This window comes from Salmo salar, chromosome 23 (assembly GCF_965601325.2).
Source record: "Salmo salar chromosome 23, fSalSal1, whole genome shotgun sequence".
Lineage (NCBI taxonomy): Eukaryota > Metazoa > Chordata > Actinopteri > Salmoniformes > Salmonidae > Salmo > Salmo salar.
This window is the reverse complement of record NC_138313.1, coordinates 31,687,501-31,712,500: the sequence shown is the minus strand read 5'-3', so window position 1 is coordinate 31,712,500 and position 25,000 is coordinate 31,687,501. Positions and strand designations below refer to the sequence as shown.

The 25,000-nt window shown below is 47.5% G+C and overlaps 1 protein-coding gene across 4 annotated transcripts in view; it reads right to left on the bottom strand.

Moving 5' to 3' along the window:
- The window catches only part of LOC106584391 (semaphorin-6B), a 135,850-nt gene that overhangs the window by 48,639 nt on the left and 62,211 nt on the right, over positions 1-25,000 (bottom strand). For 2 of the 4 annotated variants that reach the window (XM_014169649.3, XM_014169654.3), the window contains exons 2-10: positions 17,272-17,398; positions 16,176-16,290; positions 10,900-10,960; positions 10,739-10,801; positions 4,845-4,943; positions 3,415-3,505; positions 1,966-2,085; positions 1,357-1,460; positions 49-266 (exon numbers count right to left, since the gene is read on the bottom strand). In XM_014169649.3, the coding sequence (XP_014025124.1) occupies positions 49-266; positions 1,357-1,460; positions 1,966-2,085; positions 3,415-3,505; positions 4,845-4,943; positions 10,739-10,801; positions 10,900-10,960; positions 16,176-16,290; positions 17,272-17,398 (998 nt within the window). The remainder of the gene's footprint in view (positions 1-48; positions 267-1,356; positions 1,461-1,965; positions 2,086-3,414; positions 3,506-4,844; positions 4,944-10,738; positions 10,802-10,899; positions 10,961-16,175; positions 16,291-17,271; positions 17,399-25,000) is intronic. The other 2 variants (XM_014169651.3, XM_014169652.3) reach the window with 2 other exon arrangements.

Here is a 25,000-nt window from a genome sequence, read left to right as displayed (position 1 = left end):
GTGTGTGTCTGTATGTCTGTATGTGTGTGTGTGTGTGTGTGTGTGTACCTGTTGGTGGGGGTGGAGAAGACTCCCAGGATGATGTCCCTGTCGTGCATCCTGATGACAGGGCTGGTGGAGTGGAGCAGGTTGAAGTAGAAGTGGGAGTCTCCAGGGACGGAGCAGTTCAGTCTGGCCTTCAGGAACGATGTCCACTGCTTCTCCAACACCCTCTGAGAACCACCCAGGTCCGCCTTACACACCCGCGCCACCCGAGACACCTGTACCTGAACACACATGCACGCAAGCACGTGGAACAGACAGAACAGTCAATGACCTCGCACCAAACTACATATCAATGACCATGTACAGAGTTTTCCACGCTGGGACAGTTTAAAGCACACATATTTCACACATTAGATTTAGTGGTTGATATATTCATGGGCTCATATTCATGAGCCCATGAATATATATTTAAGCAATAAGGCCCGAGGGGGTGTGGTATATAACCAATATACCACGGCTAAGGGCTGTTCTTCCACACGACGCAACGCGGAATGCCTGGATACAACCCTTAGCCGTGGTATATTGGCCATATATCACAAACCTCCGAGGTTCCTTATTGCTAATATAAACTGGTTACCAACGTAATTAGAGCAGTACAAATAACTGTTTTGTCATACCCGTGGTATACCACGGTTGTCAGCCAATCAGCATTCAGGGCTCGAACCACCCAGTTTATAATCACTTTTATACCACAATAAACATTCTTCCAAAACGAAGATGAAACCCTTTTTAGCTCTTGGGTGATAAAAAAAAAAGTCTTTGCAATGCGTACGACCACATTTGACAGATCATTGTTTTAAAATGGTAAATGAATATGTATTATTCTAGGATATGTCAGTGCATTTCAAATGGGTTCTTTGAACAATCTCAACCCACACCACTGTGGTACAGTGTAAGTCTCCACTTACTGGGAGCCCTATAAACATGCAGCACCAAATGCCTGCGCCAGCACATTTCCAACAAATGTGAATAGCTCATTTATTAGATAAAAAGGCTTCTTGTTACTGTCCTATTTTCTCATGAGCACGTATCCCAAATCTGATATGACTGATGCCATTCGGAGCTCTTATGAAAACGCTTTTCCCCTGTCTAATTCAGACGCAACGTTGCTCGCATAGCCCACTGTTATTATATTAGATATGCAACAGCACACAGACACAGGAACACAGATACACAGATACACAGAAACACAGATAAATGGAAAAAGGTCGTCAGAAGCACTAGGCTGGTATTGACATTTGAATAATTACATGAGATGGAACATCCAGGCAGGCAGACACACGACACACGGGGGCGTGTTCAAAGCTTTACCAGTTTGTCTCGTACCTTCTCCAGGTAGTTAAACTCCACGGCCATCTCTCTGAAGAAGAAGTAGATGTGAGGACCCCATTCCACTGAACTGACAAAATAGGGCTCTGGAAAAGGAGGGGAGAGGCCTGTGTTACACAACGATAGCTAGCGTAAGAGCTATCGGATGCCTCCCTAAATCCCAGCCACAAACACCAGGGTTGTGTTTAGTATGCACCAAATTAGAGAAAATGCATGGAAATAGAGGTGTCAGGGAGGTGGCTCATTTTCGTTGTCAGTTTCAAAACATTCTTGTGTCATGCCTACTGAACCCCATCAGGCATAGCCCACAGGCAGTGAGCAGACTAGAGCCCTGGCTCCTCTGATCTCAGCAGGGATGTAGTAAATCTCATCCAGATATTGATCCTGATACTAAGTGATGTGGACATAAACACATCGCCTTTAAACAACAACAACAGAGACAATACACACACACACACACAAATAAATACGCACACACACACACGCACACAGACACACGCATGCACGCACACACACAATTGCACACACACACACACACACACACACACAAACAAATACACACAAATAAACATGTTTAACCGAGGGGCGTACCTCTGAACCATTTGGAGTCGTGTTTGACAGTGCGGAGTGCAGGACTGTCCCCCAGGCTACGGTAGATCACTGCATCTATCGCCAGGAAGTCCGTCACAGTGGCCGTAAACAGATTCCCCTCTGGCAAAAACACACACCAGATCAGTGAGAATGGGAAATCGAGACAGTTACAGCTCAACCTATAAAGAAATTGCAGAGGATAGTTTATATAATGACAGTACAGTACACTAATCAATGCATATGACTGTTGACCAATGAACAATGTATAATTAGATGACAACACACCCCAGACAATGATGAGACAGCCTATAGGGAGGAGGTCAGACACCTGACCGTGTGGTGTCAGGACAACAACCTCTCCCTCAACGTGATCAAGACAAAGGAGATGATTGTGGACTCACCCTAGTCATAGACTGTTCTCTCTGCTACCGCATGGCAAGCGGTACCGGAGCACCAAGTCTAGGTCCAAGAGGCTTCTAAAAACAGCTTCTACCCCCTAGCCATAAGACTCCTGAACATCTAGTCAAATGGCTACCCAGACTATTTGCATTGCCCCCCCCTTTTACACCGCTGCTACTCTCTGTTGTTATCATCTATGCATAGTCACTTTAATAACTCTACCTACATGTACATATTACCTCAACTAACTGGTGCTCACCCACATTAACTCTGTACCGGTACCCCCCTGTATATAGTCTCGCTATTGTTATTTAACTGCTGCTCTTTAATTACTTGTTACTTTTATTTCTTATTCTTATTCAGATTTTTTTTAAATTAAACTGCATTGTTGGTTAGGGGCTCGTAAGTAAGCATTTCACTGTAAGGTCTACAACTGTTGTATTCAGCGCATGTGACTAATACAATTTGATTTGATTTGATTTGAGATAATATCAGTTGTCACGGATCCCTCCGGAACTGTCATTACACACACCTGGTCCCTATTCCCTGATTAGCAATTGTATAAGTGTGCCCTTTGTTCACCATTGTCCTGTCGATTATTGTTCCAATGTCCGTTGGTTGTGTGAGTACCTTTGCTGTGTGGTTTTGGCTTTCGTGCCACGTGTATTGTGCAGAAGATTACGGGTCTCGTCCCGTGTGATAATCATTGTGAGATTGTGTATTTATTCGAGGTACTCCTCGCTCTTTTGTTTGGGTCTCAACCCTGTGTTTTGTATCGTGTTTGTTTGGTCTTTGTCCCCGTGCCTGTACATGGCACGCTGTAATTTGGGTAAATAAAAACCCCTATTACGCATTCCTGCGCCTGTCTCCCAACCATTTATACCGACGTGACACCAGTGGTGCAGAGTGGACAAATTCTCTCTATTTCTACTGCCCAGTAACGTGCAATAGAAGGTTTCCTGTTGTTTCAGCCACTGCCATTGTTGATGTGATGATGGGAACCTGCTACACAATGAGGTATTTAAAGCAATGATAGTGTTTTCTCCTCACCGGCGAACAGAGCCACGTTGGCATGTTTAGGGTCATAGGGGCAGCGGGCCATGCCACTGACCGTCTCTCCCACCATCTCCAGTGTGTCTCCCTGGAACACACACACACACACACACACACACACACACACACACACACACACACACACACACACACACACACACACACACACACACACACACACACACACACACACACACAGTTCACTATATAGTGTTGCTGGGAAACAGAGAGTGAAGTTTACCTTCACATACAGTAAACATATTTTTTAACTCTGCATAGTTGGGAAGGGCTATGCACATACATGCCGACAGATTATGGCAATTAGTATATATTATAACATATTCACAGCATTATTATTCTCCCTCTGCAATCGTGCAAATCCTGAAGACAACAACAACAACAACAGGAACACATACACCCCCTCACAGGCACAAATACACATAAACACAATCTTTAGAAATGCATGCAGCTAAACAACCACAGGCGAAATCAAAGTCACACAGACGCCAACACCGATTGAAAATGAATGAAATAAATGAAATGCTGTGGTTGTCATTAAAACCAGCTATAAATAAACCCTAGGTGTGCTAACTAGTCCCAGGAGAAGCCCTGAGGTCGTCAGCCCTACAGGTTCCACTGCTCATTAACAGCCAGAGATAATGGGCCAGGTATAGAGGAGGGAGTCAGTGTGCTGGTATGTTGGAGATGTGACAGACTGAACATAACACTTCTCTGAACGCTTTTGACACTTAAACTGGATGCCCCTATCCCCCATCTCCTTCCTCCCTCCCTCCTTCACCAGCTGTTTCAACTCGTTAGTCTGATTGGAAGAGTCTGGATGTGGCTGTAAATCGGAGCAGGTAGATAAGTAGGTCCGAGGTGTGCTCTTCCAGGACAGAGTGTATGACCGGGTGGGAGCAACTCCAGGTACATGAGCAGTGCAACCACTTAGCATTTTCCTTCTACTTCCCTGCCTGGGTTTCACCAGAGGCGAAGAAAGGAACCAGCCAGACACATCATAAGCACAGCCTCCTCCTTGGTTCAAGCTGACCCTCTCCCAGCCCTCAGCTCTGCACTATGACCATCTGTCTCTGCCTCTCTACAAAAACAAGCTCCACAGTTTAAGCGTGGTGCAATAGCTACTGATATCTAGCCGATATCTAGCCTCTCTCTCTCTCTGCCTTAGGTACGAAACAAATGACGGAAAACAAGTTGTACATTTGTGAGCAAGCAACATGCTTAATCATGTTTGTGAGTGAGCTCCAGGTTCCAGAGAAAAGGAATAGTCCATTTATCAACGATGCACCAATCATTAGGCTTGATGCATGGCTGGACTGCTGACAGGTAGAGATGTGCTCAGCTTCCCCAAGCAGCAATGACTGCTGTTTGAGTTCGACAGACAGCGTGTGTGTTCTATCGGTACTCACAGTATAGTTGGCACACAGCGGATTGAAGGCGTTGGTCCCACAGACAAACAGACCTCCTTGTCGACTCAGCAAAACCTTCATGAAGTTCCGACACTCGTCCTGATAGGAGAGAGGGAGAAATGACGAGGTCCTAATCAGAGTGGATAGTCTGGGACTTATTACCCTACTGCAAGGTGAAATGAGGCTTCTAAATGCATGATGGGAGGAATTATTACATCAGAATGATCAAATCAGAATGATCAAATCAGAGTGGATAGTTTGTGACTTATTATTCTACTGCTAGGTGAAATGAGGCTTCTAAATGCATCATGGGAGGAATTATCACATCATTAACACTGTCAATCTCCTCATTACTCAGCCCTACAGAGGTTCCCAGTCTGCCCGCCTGTAGCATCAAAGACTTTCCATTGGCTCACAACAGCTATAGATTGACAGATGGAAATCCCAGCTAACCTTGGACTTTCAACCACCACTCGCTTTACTGCGGTGGTACAACCCTTATTACCATGATTACCATGTTAACAAGCAGCGCAGCAATCACCAGCAGATCCAATTTGTAATTGATAGTTCAACATTTTATTTATGTAATCTGTGTGAGTGTGTGTCATGTACATGTAAATCCCTAGTGGCCTGTACCCCTCTAGCTCCCCTCTCCTGTCCCAGTCAGCGTGGCCCCAGCTCCTGGCCCCTCCACCACGGGGGAGCAGAGCCACTGATGTCATTGGAGGGAAAGGGGGGTGTGGGGATGGGAGAAGGGAGAAGGGGGAGGGCTATTCCAGATGGTCCAGCCCCAAACAGGGTTCTGTTTATCCACGGTGGAGCAGAGTGGCCGAGCAGAGGCGGCGGGGGAGTGGCCGAGCAGAGGCGGCGGGGGAGTGGCCGAGCGGAGGCGGCGGGGGAGTGGCCGAGCGGAGGCGGCGGGGGAGTGGCCGAGCAGAGGCGGCGAGGGAGTGGCCGAGCAGAGGCGGTGGGGGGCGGCAACGTGTGTTGAGTGAGGCGAGGTTAGAATTCCTCACACCACTGTGGTACTAGACAGGGAGAGGTGTGACAGCCACTACTCACTGCATACTAAATCATGAGTGTGTGTGTGTGTGTGTGTGTGTGTGTGTGTGTGTGTGTGTGTGTGTGTGTGTGTGTGTGTGTGTGTGTGTGTGTGTGTGTGTGTGTGTGTGTGTGTGTGTGTGTGTGTGTGTGTGTGATTTGCATGTTTGTTTTTCAGTGGGACTGCTGTCTATAGGCTGAAAGCATAAAGCCAGATGTAACACATTACATGCTTAACTACAGAACGAGACACAGCGCCAAAATCTCAGTTAAGATTGTACAATAAATAAAATCACATGAAGTGTGGGCTTTTGGCATGGCCCTGCAACGTAAATTGAAATACAGGATGTCTGCAGTTTAAACAACAGGGAATTATACTGTTTGGAAGCCTCTCGTCTCTTGCATCATTGTGAGCCATGGTGTATTGCTTTATTCGCTTGAATGGTGTTTCGCTTTTATTATTTTTTTATTTTATAATCTGCCTCCATATACAGATTTTATTTGTCTCCTGTATTAAACCACACAGCCTCGTCAACCCATCCCCCTGTTTCCCTCCTCTCTCCACTTTCACCATTTCCTCTCGCTGGTCACACTCCAGACAAAGCACCACCTGTGCTGGCTGGCAGTTCTTTCACGTGACCCACATCCAGACGATCGCAGCTCTACTTCTCACTGTTAGTGTTACACCACTGCATTATTAATACAGAGCAGCCTGGATGAATTGCGCAGTGTGCTGCACATATGAATACAAACATAAACATGTTGGTATTTGTGGTATGGCGTGTGTGTGGACACACACACACACACACACACACACACACACACACACACACACACACACACACACACACACACACACACACACACACACACACACACACACACACACTGAGGTTTCCTTCCACTGCAGACCTCTCTCTGCTGATTTCCAGCCTCTAGCCCATCCCTCAGTCAGTCTCAGACAGACCCAGACCCAGACCCAGTCTCAGACAGACCCAGACCCAGACCCAGACATCGCTCAGAGAAACAACAACCCACCTCAGTCAGAGAGCATTACTAACGAAGACTTCCTCCACCCAGACCAGTGTATCTGGTTTCCATTGATCTAATCCTCCTGATGTTGAAATTGGTTGCACACTTCACCAGGGTGGCTCCCATTATTGTAAAGCAACAGTATGTTATTACCTAAGCATAGAGACTCAAGGAACTCCTCTAAAAGAAACCAACTTCCTTGCACCATGATGTTTTTACTAAACTGAGGAAGAGCTAATGAGCACAGCTGAGTTTAGCCAGGCACAAACGACACACGTCAGCTACGCTGCTCCATCACAGGGTAATATTTAGCAAACAGCTTCTCACTAAAACCTTCAAAGTTTCCGTAGCATGCTCGATTGAGTCCATCACTGCTGGGATGAGGCAGAGCAGAGGTGTCTTTGCCAAGTGCTCCAGAGCCAGAACTCTTCCCACACTCCAGCAGGCTACTCGTGTCTCTTCCTCTCCTCCTCTTTGCTATCCTCTCACCTCCCTCTCCTTGGGTGAGCCATGCTTGACTCTGATCATCAGCAGCAGGCCTGTCATTTCAAGGCAACAGTCTGACTCAGACTTTGACGTAAGGCAGAGTGACTAGGGCACAAGCAGGCGGGGGGTGAATGCGGAGGAACAATTAACAGCAGTGCTAAATTAGCACAAATTTGCCAGTACAAAAGCACTTCCTGCCCGCGTCCTCTCTTACTCAGCATGCTAGTACTAATCCACATCCCCTCCCGAGCTTGTCTTGTCTCTCGTAGAGACTGTTTGATGCTAATCCTGGGTGAATGCACTGCAGGCCAGCATCAACATCTCCCCTGAAGAAGAAGAGGAAGAGGAGGAGGAGGAGGGAGAGATCCAGAGACTAATGAAGACAGCTTTGTGGCAGTAGTGGTTAGGACAACTGACGAGTGACCTGGAGATTGCAGGGTCAGCTCCCTGTCGAGTTCACTGTGGTCTATTCTTGACCAGAACAACCCAAATTACTGCAGTATGTGGCCTGCTAAGAACTCAGAAACATGTTCACCATAGGGAGGCGGTCAGAGACCTGGTAGTGTGGTGCCAGGATAACAACCTCTCCCTCAACGTGATCAAGACAAAGGAGATGATTGTGGACTACAGGAAAAGGAGGACCGAGCACGCAACCATTCTCATTGACGGGGCTGCAGTGGAGCAGGTTGAGAACTTCAACTTCCTTGGTGTCCACATCACCAACAAACTAACATGGTCCAAACACACCAAGACAGTCGTGAAGAGGGCACGATAAGGCCTATTCCCTCTCAGGAGACTGAAAAGATTTGGCATGGGTCCTCAGATCCTCAAAAGGTTCTACAGCTGCACCATCAAGAGCATCCTGACTGGTTGCATCACTGCCTGGTATGGCAACTGCTCGGCCTCCGACCGCAAGGCACTACAGAGGGTAGTGGGTACGGCCCAGCACATTACTGGGGCCAAGCTTCTTGCCATCCAGGACCTTTATACCAGGCGGTGTCAGAAGGCCCTAAAAATTGACAAAGACTCCAGCCACCCTAGTCATAGACTGTTCTCTCTGCTACCGCACGGCAAGTGGTACCAATGCACCAAGTCTAGGTCCAAAAGCCTTCTTAACAGCTTCTACCCCCAAGCCATAAGACTCCTGAACAGCTAATCAAATGGCTATTTTTACGCTCCTGCTACTGTCTGTTTATTATCCATCCATAGACACTTTACCTCTACCTACAAGTACATATTACCTCAATTACCTTGACTAACCGGTGCCCCCGCACATTGACTCTGTACTGGTACCCCCTGTATATAGCCTCGCTACTGTTATTTTATCGTTGCTCCATAATTATTTCTTTTTCGATTTTCCTTCTTTCTTTTTTACTTTTTTACTTCAGTGTCTTTTAATAAACACTTTCTTAACACTTATTTAAAATGTCATTGTTGGTTAAGGGCTTGTAAGTAAGCATTTCACTGTAAGGTTGTTGTATTCTGTTGTATTCGGCACATGTGAGGTTGTTTTGAGCAGCCGGGAGTTGCTGTATATGGGGCATTTGCAGAGATATTATGCAATAAACATACAATAAGCTGTGGAACCATATCATGGTTAGACTGGTCTAGTCTGGTGTAGAGGACTGAAAAGCAGACCCCCCTCTGAGAGTGGGTATCAACAACATATTGATCAAACAATCTCACTAAGTGCTGCACATAACAATGCAAACCTGCTCTTTAAAAAGGTCTATATGGAATTTCTTTGTTTGCATACTGACTGGCCTTGCCCTTGTGCTTGGCATTGAGCCAGCCCCAGCTGGGGAGTCTCTCTCTCTCTCTGTTTCTGAGTCTAGGCTGCATACAACTGAGACAGTCTCCAGGGTTGGGAGAAAGAGAGGGAGAACGAAATAAAGAGGGAGAGAGAGAGAGAAAGAGAGAGAGAAACAGGGAGGGAGCCCATCTGCATTCAGCTGGACAATAAAATGGCTCCTTTAAAGTGCACCAGGAGGACGAAGGATGTTGAATTTCCCACCCAATTATGAGAATATGCCCTTTCTGATCAACCAACCAGAAACATTTAATTACAAAACCAATTACTCTGGTGGCGAATGTATCACATCTGATAAAACCATCCCGGGAGCAGGACAGGACATTTGCAGGAGGCGAAGTGGATAAGTGGATGGTGTGGCTGGAGGATGGATGGAGGATGGAGGAGGAGGGTGGTGTGGGTGGAGGGTAGAGAGTGAGTGGAGGACAGGTGCCTAGAGGATAGAGGTGTGTGTTTGTACGTGTACATGTGTCCATGCGTGAAGGCTAAGGGGATGAGGGGCCTGGTGCGCTTCTCTCTGCCTCATTTTTGTGTGACTCACTGCATTACCAGAGTCATTAGGGGGAGGATGGCCTTTTATTCTTCTCAGTCAGGCCTGTGGCTCTTCTTAGGGGCAGGCAGGTGGGACTGACTCCCCCCCTCTCTCTCCCCATAACCACCTTTGTCTCATTTTACATTTTAATAACTTAGCAGATGCTCTTATCCTGAGCGACTTACAGGAGCAATTAGGGTTAAGGGCACATTGACAGATTTTTCCCCTAGTCGGCTCTGAGATTCAAACCAGCGATCTTTCGGTTACTGGCCCAATGCTCTTAACCAGTAGGCTACCTGCCACTAGGCTACCTCCTCCACCTTCCTCTCCCTATTCTCCGTTGAGACTTTGTCTCGGGGTGTCACACAGATTTGATGTCAGGTGTTATTTTCAGTGTTAAGTCAGTCTTTTTTTCTCTCTCCTACACAGACACCTTTCAATAATGCCCTGGTCGGTTTGTGTGTGGGTTGGTGTGTGAGCTGGGAGAATGTGTGTGAAGTCAGAAGGGAGAGGCACTGATCCGCCTGCTGTGTGTTGGTGGGGGCAAGAGAAGTGCAGAGGAGGGAGAGTGGGTGTGTGAGAGATAGCTGAGGTAGTCATGCGTGGGTTGGGTTGACTGTGGGGACTGTTTCACTGTTCATTCTTCGCCACATCTCAGCTCACCTCCTTGTTTCACCCCCCCTACTCCATTTGTGAGGGCACACACCACAACTGGAATGTCCTGCGAGGCGGCCATGTTTGTAAAGGGGATGGGTGGGACGGCTGGACCTCTGAAGTGTGTAGTGGTTTAGGTGAGCAGGAACACTGGGGGTGGCACATGGTGGTGCCCCCTCCGCTTAGTAGAGCCAGCAGGATGCCAGTCAAACTGTTGGCACCATGAATGCCCGGCTCCAGGTGGCAAGGTGGGGCCTGTGCCATGTTTCAGTGTGTGTGTGTGTGTGTGTGTGTGTGTGTGTGTGTGTGTGTGTGTGTGTGTGACATTCCCCAGCTCACCTCGTGCTTGCCCTTCATCCTGCAGGTCCTGATGTCGTTTTTGTTGGACTCCCATGTTCTCTTCTATAACAGACAGACATTGGCATTCCAACAGTGTCAGTTACGCCGGTTAGACGGTACTGTAAGATGTTAATGAGGCGTGTGCACGGAGAGGGCCTCACCTTACTGTAGAACATCTCCTCTCCCGCCACATTGTCCAGCTCCACGCGGAAAAGGTCATCTCTGACAGACAAAGAGCACGGCAGTCAGCCAACAGCAAGACAAAGCTAGCTAAGTCTTAGACAGGCACTCAACTGTATTCCACATGCTCTCACACACAGCGGCAGTAGAAATACTCCACTATCCTATGGACAATTCTGGACATGCCACAGAATAATGGTTGGAGAAGATTAAATGTTTGAATCTTCTTTTGTCTATTCATGCACTGTAGGCTATGAAATCTGTTGGCTATAACTATGTAACAATTTACAATATATCTGAATAAAACAGATTTGGATCCAGCTCTGTATAATGGGACACATTTCAGGGTATGGTTGATAAATACACATTTTGAATTGCATAATGGGCAATTTTGAATTGCATAATGTTTTTCCCCTTGGTTTACTTTGGTCTCATTTGAGTTCACTTGCAGTAAAGTTGGTTTTGCTGGGAGGCCTGAATTGTCTTACTTGGGAAGAAATTGAATTAATGGATGATTTAATCAGGAAGTTTGCCTGCATTCATAACCCACCCCCACAGCACACAATGCTAATGGTCCCATCATATAATACCATGCATTCATGCTACTCACTGCTAATACGTTCAGAATTCTTTTCTTTTTTCTTTTCTATATATTTTTCTTTAACCTTTATTTAACAAGGCAAGTCAGTTAAGAACAAATTCTTATTTACAATGACTGCCTACCCCGGTCAAACCCAGACAACGATGGGCCAATTGTGCGCCGCCCTATGGGACTCCCAATCACGGCCGGTTGTGATACAACCTGGAATCAAACCAGGGTCTGTAGTGACGCCTCCAGCACTGAGATGCAGTGCCTTAGACCGCTGCACCACTCGGGAGCCCCTTTGCCGTGCCTGTGAAAGGGCCTTTAGAATCTGAGTTAGGGTAGGAGCCTTAAGGAAGATGCTAACAGCTGATGTTGCATATTGATCAAGGCCCTGTATCTCTGGTGAATAAGCTGGAGAGGCTCTGGTTGTGCCAACCTCCTTTCAGACACCAGGCTTTGAATGTTCTAATCTGTAAATCTGCCAAAGCTATGTTATTGCAGCAGTATCGATCTTATCTCCTAGATCCAGCTCTGCCTTCCATCTGTTCTGCCTTACTCCTCAGCAGAAGGCAGGTTCTCTGTGTGTGTGTGTGTGTGTGTGTGTGTGTGTGTGTGTGTGTGTGTGTGTGTGTGTGTGTGTGTGTGTGTGTGTGTGTGTGTGTGTGTGTGTGTGTGTGTGTGTGTGTGTGTGTGTGTGTGTGTGTGTGTGTGTGTGTGTGTGTACATGTGTGTGTGAGTGCGTGTGAGTGTGTTTGGTGAGGGGAACAGGGTAAGCCTAAGCGCTCCTCTACTGAATTATTCACTGGTGGCTCCTCTTGGTTTGCTCAAAGATTCCCTCCCAGGTTACCTCCCTCACAATACAGGATGGTGGCTAAGTGATGTGGGTAGAATTACCATCCACTTACTCTGTGCCTCGCTCATTGGGCTGGGTCAAAGTTTAAGCAGCCTACAAACAATCAAGTAGGGCAGTGAGTGTGGCGTAATCGCATCGAGAGCACTTCAGCCCTGTCCAGTATTAACATATGAAAATGTAAACAGGCCTCTCAGTGGGTGTGGCTAAGCTAAGGCTGCTGTGGTTTGAAGAGGCCAGTGAATATTGTTCTACGTCTCTTGTCTCCTTCAGGCTGTTTGATTGACCTCTCTGCTTTACTATTGCATTTTACATTGTTTATGTTGCAGGATGTTCACAAGGCAGGCTAGGCCGTCAATCTACCTGAGCACCACTAAAATGTCCTCCGACTGGCATTTGAAGATCTGCAAATTGAGTTAACAGAATATATACGTGTGTGGATTGCCGTTTAGATTTATAGGCAACAACCCTGTGAACTGTCCAAAGTGTTGTTTTATTCTCAAATGCCTATTTTGGGCCGTTCAGACACTGAGCTTCTCTAAGCCTTTCTGAGCTGTCAGACACTGACTTTGCAGAGAACGCCACACAAATAGATGAAACTGAAAAAGAGAAGTTTCTGACCAATCAGTGACCCTGACCCTCCCTGTGCTGACTGAGTGTGACTCTGTCGCTGTCCCTCTGTCTGCATGCTACTTCCTGTTTGCTATGTTACTCCCTACAGCTGAGTGGGCAGCTGTAGCCAGACCCCAGACATCTCTATTCTGAAGCGTCTGTGGCGACTGTGCGTATGTGTCGCATAGATGATCCCCCTCTTGAGCTTTGAGGTCTGCGTCTCTCCATGGCCAGCGGATGGTCTGGTCTGGCAGCGACTATGCTCACTCTCACTCTTCAGCCTCTAATGGAGAGATAGATTCTACTCCCTGTCTCCTGCTCCATATGGCAAAATCCTCTTACGGTTTACCATAATTGGAACCAATTAATCATGTATTGGCCATGTTCCTTGGTAGCCTCTCTCCTTTTGGGATAAGCACTGCTCAATTGGTTTATTTCTGTGGATTAGTCCAGTGGATCTGGAGCTGTGTGACAGGTCCAGGGAGTCCACACATCTACTTATAGAGAGAAGAGCACTGGAGCGTGAGCTAATACAGTAGAGAGAGAGCAGGAGAGGGCTGAGGAGGAGGCTTGAAGTGCTGGGCACCTTGTTAGGACATGCATTATCTGAATTAGGCCCACAGAATTATACCTGAGGAGGAGGGGCTTCTATGGCGGGAACTTTGAATGTCTTTGAACTTCAGAGTTGGCTTAACGTTGGACCTCAAGCTTGTGTGTGAAGAGCGGCACCAGAATTAAAAACATATCTTACCATTTTGTAGTTAATAAATCCAATGTCAAATGTGATAACTATAGTATCTATCCCTCACTAGCATTGACGGATCATAGGCGCTTTGTTGCCTGCAACGTAAAATAATGCTATTAACCGGTTCCCATGCATTTAAAACAATGGAACTGTTCCGGAACAGTATAGATCACTTTTGTTCCCGTTTCTAATTCTGTTCCTTGATAAATATTATTTTTTCAGGTTTTCAGTTCTGTTCCCTGGACCGGTTCTAATGCCTAGCGAATAGGTGTGTGTACTTTCTCTCGCTCCGCCGGGCTCAGGGTCTAATACAGGGCCAGTTCGGGGGCTACAGTGTTGCTCATAAGTTCAGATTCCAGTCCCCTCCTATATGATAAGGCTTTCAGGACAGTTGGGCCAATTACTCTCTCCCCCACTCTCCCTCCCTCTCTCTCTCCATCTCTGGCCAGCCAATAAATGGGAGAGGACAGAGTGACAGAAGCTCCCCAACAAGTACTTGGGGCTTGGGGCAGGGCTTTAATCGTTGCAGTATGAACACCTAAGCTAATGGTGACAGGATTTGGGCTCACTGGAGCCTCTTATCAGGCCAGCCACTCTGCTGCAGCTTTCAGGCAATCAGCCCGGCCTCCCCACAGGTACTCAGGCACCTTTGCACTTTTAAGTCTATCTGCTCGGCTTTTCGCACCCCGGCTCAACATTTATACACACTGACACACGCACGCATGCATGCACGCTCTGCCTCCCACTAACTCTGGTTATTGGATTTCACTACCATCCGGCTCACTGAGACATAGGCATTAGTTTACCTTTTCTATCATGTAACAGTGGCACTAAAACATGAGTCTCCTGGTTGTGGTTATATTTTATCACTAACCTGCAGTGAGACAGGCTGCGGTGACTACAGGCCTCCTGTCAGCCTCTAGCTTTTATTATTAGGCTGTGTAGCCAGAACGGCTGGAGCCAAATGCTGCAGGATTTGACATAATTATTTATTATTAGGCCTTTGGATTTGAGGTTAGAGAAAGGCCAAAGGCCACGGACCGAGTCATTTCCTGACACAGTATGGGGCTCCTTATTGGGAATGTCTATGGCATAGCTACCTAGTCTGCTGTAACCACCACCATATGTCTGCCCTACACATACATTGGAGTCTTTTTAATACGTTCCCAGTAATATTAAGCTTGTCTGTCACATCATCAGTCATCTTTTAGAGCATTAGAAGAAGATTGACTTGTGTTTTCTATTTCTGGTTGGAAAGGGCAGACAAGACGACAGATGTAATTTAAGAAACTTCCACACCTGTGTGACCTCTGGTCCGACACCACCCATCAACAGACTAGTCTAACCAGAATCAGCACATTCAGTCTCCTGGCTGGCCCAGCCCGGCCCGGCCCGGCCCAGCCCAGCCCAGCCCAGTCCAGCCCAGTCCAGCCCAGCCCAGCCCAGCCCAGCCCAGTCCAGCCCAGCCCAGCCCAGCCCAGCCCAGTCCAGCCCAGCCCAGCCCAGCCCAGCCCAGTCCAGCCCAGCCCAGCCCAGTCCAGCCCAGCCCGGCCCAGCCCGGCCCGGCCCAGCCCAGCCCAGCCCAGTCCAGCCCGGCCCGGCCCGGCCCGGCCCAGCCCAGCCCAGCCCAGCCCAGCCCAGCCCAGCCCGGCCCGGCCCAGCCCAGCCCAGCCCAGCCCAGCCCGGCCCGGCCCAGCCCAGCCCAGCCCAGCACTCTGTGGATGGGAGTCAAGCACTCACTTCCTTTTTTGTTGTTGTTACTATTCTTTTTTTTTTTTACCCTTTTTTCTCCCCAATTTAATGGTATCCAATTAGCAGTTACAGTCTTGTCTCATCGCTGCAACGCCCATACGGACTCGGGAGAGGCAAAGGTCAAGAGCTCTGTGTCCTCCACAACACAACACAACACAACACAACACAACACAACACAACTTATTGACACAATACCCACTTAGCCTAGAAGTGGAAACACCGTACACTTGGCAACCATGTCAGAGTGCATTGCGCCGGCCCGCCACAGGAGTCGTTAGAGTCGCTAGAGCACGATGGGACAAGGACTTCCCTGCCGGCCAAACCCTCCCTTAACCCGGACGACGCTGGGCCATTTGTGCGCCACCCCATGGGTCTCCCGGTCACGGCCGGCTGCGACAGAGCCTGGACTCAAACCCAGAATCTCTAGTGGCACAGCTAGCACTGTGATGCAGTGCCTTAGACCAGTGCGCCACTCGGGAGGCCCAAGCACTCACTTCTATAGCTGCGGCCACCACTAGCTCAGATAATGTCCTTTGCGAGTTTTGAGATTGATTTGATACAAATGTATTCAGATTCAATGGCATTTACTTTCATATGTGATTGATGATACACAGACAATGTATGCAGGATTATTAAAGATGGCTGAATAAATACATTAATGCTCGTGGCTAAAATCTGATGAAAACATTTATATTTGTGGCTAGAAATTTACCTGGCTCCAATGTAGAGGGTCCGGTTCACCTTGAGAACTCTCTGAATATGCAGTGTCTCCTGTCTCAGGGATGAACGATGTGGCCGACCCAGAAATACTGGGTACCGCCGTACCACTGTTTAGAGAGAGAGAGAGAGTCAGAGGATGAGAGGGAAGGATGAGAGAGAGAAGGAGGAGGGAGCAGTGAGGGAGAGAGAAAAAGAGAGTCAGAAGATGAGAGAGAGGGATGAGAGAGAGAAGGAGGAGAGAAAGGGATGAGAGAGAGAAGGAGTAGAGAGAGAAAAAGAGGGAGTTACATAATTTTGTTATCATGCAGTAGTTTTCTTGGGGGTGAACAGAGAGGGGAGAGAGCAGAGGGAGGATACAGGGGAGAGGGAACCATACATCTACTGAGTTACCATGGGAAACCGTCTAACGCTGCCATCTCTTATTGGCCTTGACTGGAGTAAGTGATAGAGTGCCCTCTTCCTTCTTCTTTTGTGTCCTCCCACTATTCTGTCCATCTCTGTTCCCTATCCACCCATCTCAGATAAACCTATGCTGTTGCTTCCCTCTATGGGACTAAGTAAAAGACAATCTCTCCTCCCTCTGTATCCTGTCCTCCTACTGTTCTGTCCATCTCTGTTCCCCATCCTCCCATCACAGATATGCTGAGACTGTTGCCTCCCTGTCTAGGCCCATTATCTGCCCTAATCCAAAACCCTACAGGACTTCAGAGAGCCTTCTGGTCCTACATCTTAGCATTGATAGCCTGAGAAGGGTCTGAATTCAGCTGGGAGGTCTTGGTCGATACTATTGAGTTGTGGTTAATCATGGCCAACTCTGTTCTGGTCTGGAGACTGCCCTTCTATAATGGAGGCTCACAGTCTGGCCCTCTGTGGGAGCAGCCTGACCTCAACCCTGACTCCGACCTTTTAGCCACACAACTCACTGACGCCTTACTCCTCCTACTATGCATGTCAGCCCTGACCCCACTCCCACAACATAGATCCTGCATATGACCCCTTCAGTCACACCTCACACTACTCCACCCCTTCCATGTTAGACCCTGACAGTGACCCCATACTCTACACCCTGTGTGTGAGAGAGGTGTTACCTTCAGTGGGTATAAAGTTCAGAGGCCCCGGTTCCTCCGGAAATGCAGCGCTGGCCAATCGGAGGAGCCAAAACAGCAGGAAGAAGGGTGGGGCCAGGGTCACCATGGCAGCAGTAGAACACAGACTCTGTGAAGATAAAGAGAGACAGAGAAAGCGTGGTCAGTCAGATTAAGCCGTAACAGTGACATAGCAGTACACAAACCTAGTGTGACCAGCTCACACTACAATGCACTACACACACTGACTGACTGTCCAGACAAAGCAGGCACCCTGTCTGCATTCCCACAACAGCTCTCACACTCCAGCTGGATAGAAAAACATAGAGTGAGACAGAGATGATGGAGAAGAGAAGTGCACAGTCAGCCTGAACAGCCTGAACACGAGAAGAGATCAGACCACAGGAGCCCAATGACACATGAGACACAGTGGGGGGAGGATGGTTTACAACAAGAGGGCAGTAGATGGAGAAAGACAGAGGGAGTGAAAAAGAAAGAGGAAGAGTGAGGAAGAGCGATAAGGAGGCAGGAATGGGGGCGAGACAGAGAGACACGGCAAAAGAGAGTGAGAGAGAAAAAAAGAGACAAGGCGAGGGGAGAGAGCGAGAGAGAGTGGGGTGGAGAGAGAGAGAGAGAGGGGAGGTGGAGAGAGAGAGAAGGGGGGTGGAGAGAGAGGGGGGTGGAGAGAGAGAGAGGGGGTGGAGAGAGAGAGAGGGGGGGTGGAAAGAGAGAGAGGGGGGGTGGAGAAAGAGAGAGAGAGAGGGGGAGGGTGGAGAGAGAGAGGGGGGTGTGGAGAGAGAGAGAGAGGGGGGGTGGAGAAAGAGAGAGAGGGGGGGTGGAGAAAGAGAGGGGGTGGGGGTGGAGAGAGAGAGAGGGGGTGGAGAGAGAGAGAGGGGGGTGGAGAGAGAGAGAGGGGGGTGGAGAAAGAGAGGGGGTGGGGGTGGAGAGAGAGAGAGAGAGAGGGGGTGGAGAGAGAGAGAGGGGGGTGGAGAGAGAGAGAGGGGGGGTGGAGAAAGAGAGGGGGTGGGGGTGGAGAGAGAGAGAGAGAGAGGGGGGGTGGAGAGAGAGAGAGAGGGGGGGTGGAGAAAGAGAGGGGGTGGGGTGGAGAGAGAGAGGGTGGGGGTGGAGAGAGAGAGAGGGGGGGTGGAGAGAGAGAGAGAGGGGCGTGGAGAAAGAGAGAGGGGGGGTGGAGAGAGAGAGAGAGGGGGGGTGGAGAGAGAGAGAGGGGGGGTGGAGAGAGAAAGAGAGAGAGAGGGGGGGTGGAGAAAGAGAGGGGATGGGGTGGAGAGAGAGAGAGAGAGAGAGAGAGAGAGAGAGAGGAGTGAGGTGTGTCAGGTGACTGTTTACTCAAATTAAATCTTTGCCGTCAACGCAAATCACATCTCTGGCAGGTGACTAAACGGCAGGTGTTTTTTATGAAGCCGTTCTTCAGCAGCCTGAGCCACAACGAGAGGATGGGAGAGGATGTAATGCACATGGAAATACAAATGATAGCCAAATTAAGTTAGCACACCCAATCCATCGAGAAAATCACTCCTGCACTTTGGAGGAGGAAAGCCTTGGGTATTGCTATTGACTGGTGTCATAAACCTCAAACTTCCTCCCAGAACAGAAGAGATTAGAGCAGAGCAGCTCTTAGTGCTGAAGGTATATTACGCTCTGTAGTGGCTCTTTATTGTGGCTGAAGGAAAGAGCACTCTCCATACTTATCACTGCGTCCCTCTCTGCCTCTCTTCCTGGATGATTATGCTTCTGTTCTTCTCACATAAAATCTCAGTGTGAGGATGTTCACAAATATACACTACCGTTCAAAAGTTTGGGGTGACTTAGAAATGTCACTTAGATAAGTATGGAGTCACTAAGAAAAGCAAATTTTTTGTCCATTAAAATAACATCAAATTGATCAGAAATACAGTTTAGACATTGTTAATGTTGTAAATGACTATTGTAGCTGGAAAATGCAGATTTTTTATGGAATATCTACATAGGCGTACAGAGGCCCATTATCAGCAACCATCACTCCTGTGTTCCAATGGCACGTTGTGTTAGCTAATCCAAGTTTATAATTTTAAAAGGCTAATTGATCATTAGAAAACCCTTTTGCAATTATGTTAGCACAGTTGAAAACTGTTGTCTTGATTAAAGAAGCAATAAAACTGGCCTTCTTTAGACTAGTTGAGTATCTGGAGCATCAGCATTTGTGGGTTCGATTACAGGCTCAAAATGGCCAGAAACAAAGAACTTTCTTCTGAAACTTGTCAGTCTATTCTTGTTCTGAGAAATGAAGGCTATTCCATGCAAGAAATTGCCAAGAAACTGAAGATCTCATACAACTGGAACGTGCCATTGGAACACAGGAGTGATGGTTGCTGATAATGGGCCTCTGTACGCCTATGTAGATATTCCACAAAAAATCAGCCGTTTCCAGCTACAATAGTCATTTACAACATTAACAATGTTTACACTGTATTTCTGATCAATTTGATGTTATTTTAATGGACAAAAAATGTGCTTTTCTTTCAAAAACAACGACATTTCTAAGTGACCCCAAACTTTTGAACTGTAGTGTATGTCACCGATGAACAAAACATACAAATATTTGTAAAGATGACACTTATTTAGCTTTTTACATTATTACAGTTTACACTGTCAATAATTTGTTTTGAAAATCAATAAAGGGAAAAGCTGTCAGTCACAGTGGCTGACAAAACAAACACAAATGACTCAATGAGTGGGTATTATTCAGTCGTGTAGTGCTGTAGGTATTTTCACATTTGAATCTTCAAGGTTTGGATTTCTTTATTCAAAACCCTTTCCATATTTTACTGTGGTTACAAAGGCATTGCATGACACAAATGCAAATAAAGGCACTTTCACACACTCCCCACACTCCGCCTTTCTCTCCTCAGCATAGCCACACAGGCAGCCATTGTAGAACCATCTAGCCATCATTATAATGAACTTTATCAGGATATGTCATCTTAACGGAGCATTGCTCAAATTCCTCTCATTGATGTCAGAACAAGAGAAGGCCCATAACACTAATTGCTCAACACCAAAACCCCAAAATTAGAGGAGGATGAGAGAGGAGAGAGTCACAGGCAGAAGAAAAGGAGGTCAGGGGAGAGAAGAGAGGGAATGAGAGAAGAGGAGAGAGAAATACACGTGGAGGAAAATAAAGAGTAGAAGTGGGTGAGTCGGTATTACCAGAGATTCCATTGTGTCTATTTATTAATAATGTATGACTAAATGCCAGGCTTCACACATTCAATTAGCATAATTAGAAACTGAGGGCTCTAGGATTTCATGGGACAACAAGCTAAGCAGATACAGTAGACGTCCAGGGGCAGACAGAGCATACAGATCCAGAGAAGTGTTTTCCTAATTATGACAAATGACTGTGGTGGAGGCAATTCAGTGAACAGAGCTAGCCTTTATATTCTAGCCTGTGGCCTTTAGTTTAACTGTAGCCCCAGCCTACTGTATAACATTCCTTAGCATTACAGTGTAATAGGCTATACTGTATTTACTACAATACCCATCCACTCCAGCAGGCTTGACACACAGCCATTCATTTGTCCATTCCCACAGACCTAGATCAATGTAATTACAGACATTTAGCCAGGACATTTCCTAAATAAAGCCGTTAAGAAATCCTTTAGGGTCTGAGATGGAGGGGAGGCTGTGGGCGCTGTATTCACAACGGACAGCGAGGGGTCGCCACTGATGGCTTCAATAACACATCACTGGGAGAACCAATGATGCCTCAAGTCTTTAGAAATTCTTATTGAGGAGTGATTTGTGCTGATAGAGTGGAGAACAGGGGCCAGACGGACAGAGGAGAAGAGGCAGGAACCAGGGACCAGGCAGGGAGGCAGGCGGGAGGCAGGCGGGAGGCAGGCAGGTGGAATGAGTGTGATGCAGCATCAGGCTCTGGGTAAACAAAAAGATTGACACAATACTCCGGGCTGAGATGCTTAGCATGTCAATGACACGGCTCATACTTGTCATTGCTTAGATTTTCTGGAAAATCGAATGCTTTTGTTCCTTATTAAGGATGCCATGGACTCCATCTCTTCTATCTCAAATCAAATCAAACGCTATTAGTCACATACACAATACAACAGGAGTAGGCCTTACAGGGAAATGCTCCTAACCAACAATGCAGTTAAAAAAAATACAGATCAGAATAAGAAATAAAAGTAACAAGTATTTAAAGAGCGACAGTAAAATAACAATAGCGAGACTATATACAGGGGGGTAACGGTGCAGATTCAATATGCGGGGGCACCGGTTAGTGTAGGTAATATGTACATGTAGGTAGAGTTATTAAACTGACTATGCATAGATGATAACAGAGAGTAGAAGCAGTGTAAAAGGGGGGGGGGGGCAATGCAAATAGTCTGTGTAGCCATTTGATTAGATGTTCAGGAGTCTTATGGCTTGGGGATAGAAGCTGTTTAGAAGCCTCTTGGACCTAGACTTGGCGATCCGGTACTGCTTGCCGTGCGGTAGCAGAGAGAACAGTCTATGCCTAAGGTGGCTGGAGTCTTTGACAATTTTTAATGCCTTCCTCTGACACCGCCTGGTATAGAGGTCCTCACTGGCAGGAATCTTGGCCCCAGTGATGTACTAGGCCGTTCGCACTACCCTCTGTAGTGCCTTGCGGTCGGAGGCCGAGCAGTTGCCACACAAGAAAGTGATGCAACCAGTCAGGATGCTTTTGATGGTGCAGCTGTAGAACCTTTAGAGGATCTGAGGACCCATGCCAAACCCTTTCAGTCTCCTGAGGGGGAATAGGTTTTGTCGTGCCCTCTTCACGACTGTCTTGGTGTGCTTGGACCATGTTAGTTTGTTGGTGATGTGGACACCAAGGAACTTGAAGCTCTCAACCTGCTCCACTGCAGCCCCGTCGATGATAATGGGGGTGTGCTCGGTCCTCTTTTTCCTGTAGTCCACAATCATCTCCTTTGTCTTGATCACGTTGAGGGAGAGGTTGGTGTCGTGGCGCCAGGTCTCTGACCACACGGCCAGGTCTCTGACCTCCTCCCTATAGGCTGTCTCGTCGTTGTCAGTGATCAGGCCTACCACTGTTGTGTCATCTGCAAACTTAATGATGGTGTTGGAGTCATGCCTGGTCATGCAGTCATGAGTGAACAGGGAGTACAGAAGAGGACTGAGCATGCACCCCTGAGGGGCCCCTGTGTTGAGGATCAGCATGGCGAATGTGTTGTTACCTACCCTTACCAATTGGGGGCGGCCCGTCAGGAAGTCCAGGATCCAGTTGCAAAGGGAGGTGTTTAGTCCCAGGGTCCTTAGCTCAGTGATAAGCTTTGAGGGCACTATGGTGTTGAACACTGAGCTGTAGTCAATGGACAGCATTCTCACATAGGTGTTCCTTTTGTCCAGGTGTGAAAGGGCAGTGTGGAGTGCAATAGAGATTCCATCATCTGTGGATCTGTTGGGGCAGTATGCAAACTGGAGTGGGTCTAGGGTTTCTGGGATAATGGTGTTGATTTGAGCCATGACCAGCCTTTCAAAGCACTTCATGGCTACAGATGTGAGTGCTACGGGTCGGTAATCATTGAGGCAGGTTACCTTAGTGTTCTTGGGCACAGGCACTATGGTGGTCTGCTTAAAACATGTTGGTATTACAGACTCGGACAGGGAGAGGTTGAAAATGTCAGTGGAGACACTTGCCAGTTGGTCAGCGCATACTCGCAGTACACGTTCTGGTAATCCATCTGGCCCTGCGGCCTTGTGAATGTTGACCTACTCACATCGGCTGTGGAGAGCGTGATCACACAGTCTTCTGGAACAGCTGGTGCTCTCATGCATGTTTCAGTGTTATTTGCCTCGAAGCGAGCATAGAAGTAGTTTAGCTCGTCTGGTAGGCTCGTGTCACTGGGCAGCTCTCGGTTGTGCTTTGCGGGATTAGCGGGATAGCGGGATTTCTTATAAGCTCCCGGGTTAGAGTCCCGCTCCTTGAAAGCGGCAGCTCTAGCCTTTAGCTCAGTGCGGATGCTGCCTGTAATCCATGGCTTCTGGTTGGGGTATGTACGTACGGTCACTGTGTGGATGACGTCATCGATGCACTTATTGATGAAGCCAGTGACTGATGTGGTGTACTCCTCAATGCCATCGGAGGAATCTCGGAACATATTCCTGTCTGTGCTAGCAAAACAGTCCTGTAGCTTAGCATCTGCTTCATCTGACCACTTTTTTATTGATCTAGTCACTGGTGCTTCCTGCTTTAATTTTTGCTTGTAGCAGGAATCAGGAGAATAGAATTATGGTCAGATTTGCCAAATGGAGGGCGAGGGAGAACTTTGTATGCGTCTGCCTTACAGCCTTGGTGTTAGTGTGTGTACTCTGAGAAAGTGCTTCCATTACATAGCCCTGAGACTCTTGTACTATGAATCACACCTTGGATTGGAGAGCAAACCCAGATTATGCATGTCCTAAATAGAGAGATTGGTAGGTATATTGTGGTGTGTAACAGTATTCAGCTGCATGAGGCATGTCTTATTATACAGTGGTAACACACGACTCCGCTGTAAATCAATAGCTGAGCTCTTGGTACAAGTAGACAAGCACTAATGACCAGAGTGGGTTCATCAGTGAACTTTACAACCCAGCGATCTAAACTTAATGGCATTGGTCAATATTTAAAACATGTCTCCGTAGTATATAGCAGGCCTACATGGGAAAAGGGAACTGAAAAGCCTGAACGAGTGAAGTACTGTACTCTCCTTTTTCCCACAATGAATGAATCCCTTAATTTGCGTGCTACAAGCCCCACTTCATAGATCTTATAGCGGCTAATTATCATATCAGGGAGGGGAGGGTGTGCTTTATGAAGTGTGTAGAATCAATGACAGGCTAGCCTCATCCAGTTTGGTGCGTTTTCAAGTAGCAATAACAGGAGACACTACCTACACTCACAGTAGGGATGCCTTTACTGGAAAAATATTAACTTCACATAAGATCACATGGACACATGAAAACACATGTTTTTGGAACACCTGATCACGTGAAATTTATGCAGTTTTTCCGTGAGGGTGGACAGATAGTGAGAGGAGACGGATACTCATAAAGGAGAGACGAAATGAGGAAGAAAGTTAGAAAAAAAAGTAAGCGAGTGAGAAAGAGAGAATGAGGGAAGGTAAGAGCACAGAGTGAGGCAGAAAGCACTGAAGGAATCACGTTGGATATGTGCAAAGTGAAGCTAAAGTATGCGAGGAATGCTTTAATAGGTTGGAGGCTGGGAAAGGCGCTGAAAGCGGAAGAGCATCGAGCCAAGAGTGGACTGATTCTTTCCTGAGCACACCCTAAATCTGCTCCAATGACCCGGGATGCTTAACCTCCCCTCATCCCCTCCCTCCCTCCTTCTCCTCCCCAGGGACAAGCCAGTCAGCTCAACTTTAAACTCTAAACACTCAACCACCAGTGCAGGCTCCGCTCCACAAATTATCCCTCTCACTCACGCCTCATGTAAAAACACGGCAGGATTCCAGTCACTCACGCCTCATGTAAAAACACGGCAGGATTCCAGTCACTCACGCCTCATGTAAAAACACGGCAGGATTCCAGTCACTCACGCCTCATGTAAAAACACGGCAGGATTCCAGTCACTCACGCCTCATGTAAAAACACGGCAGGATTCCAGTCACTCACGCCTCATGTAAAAACACGGCAGGATTCCAGTCACTCACGCCTCATGTAAAAACAC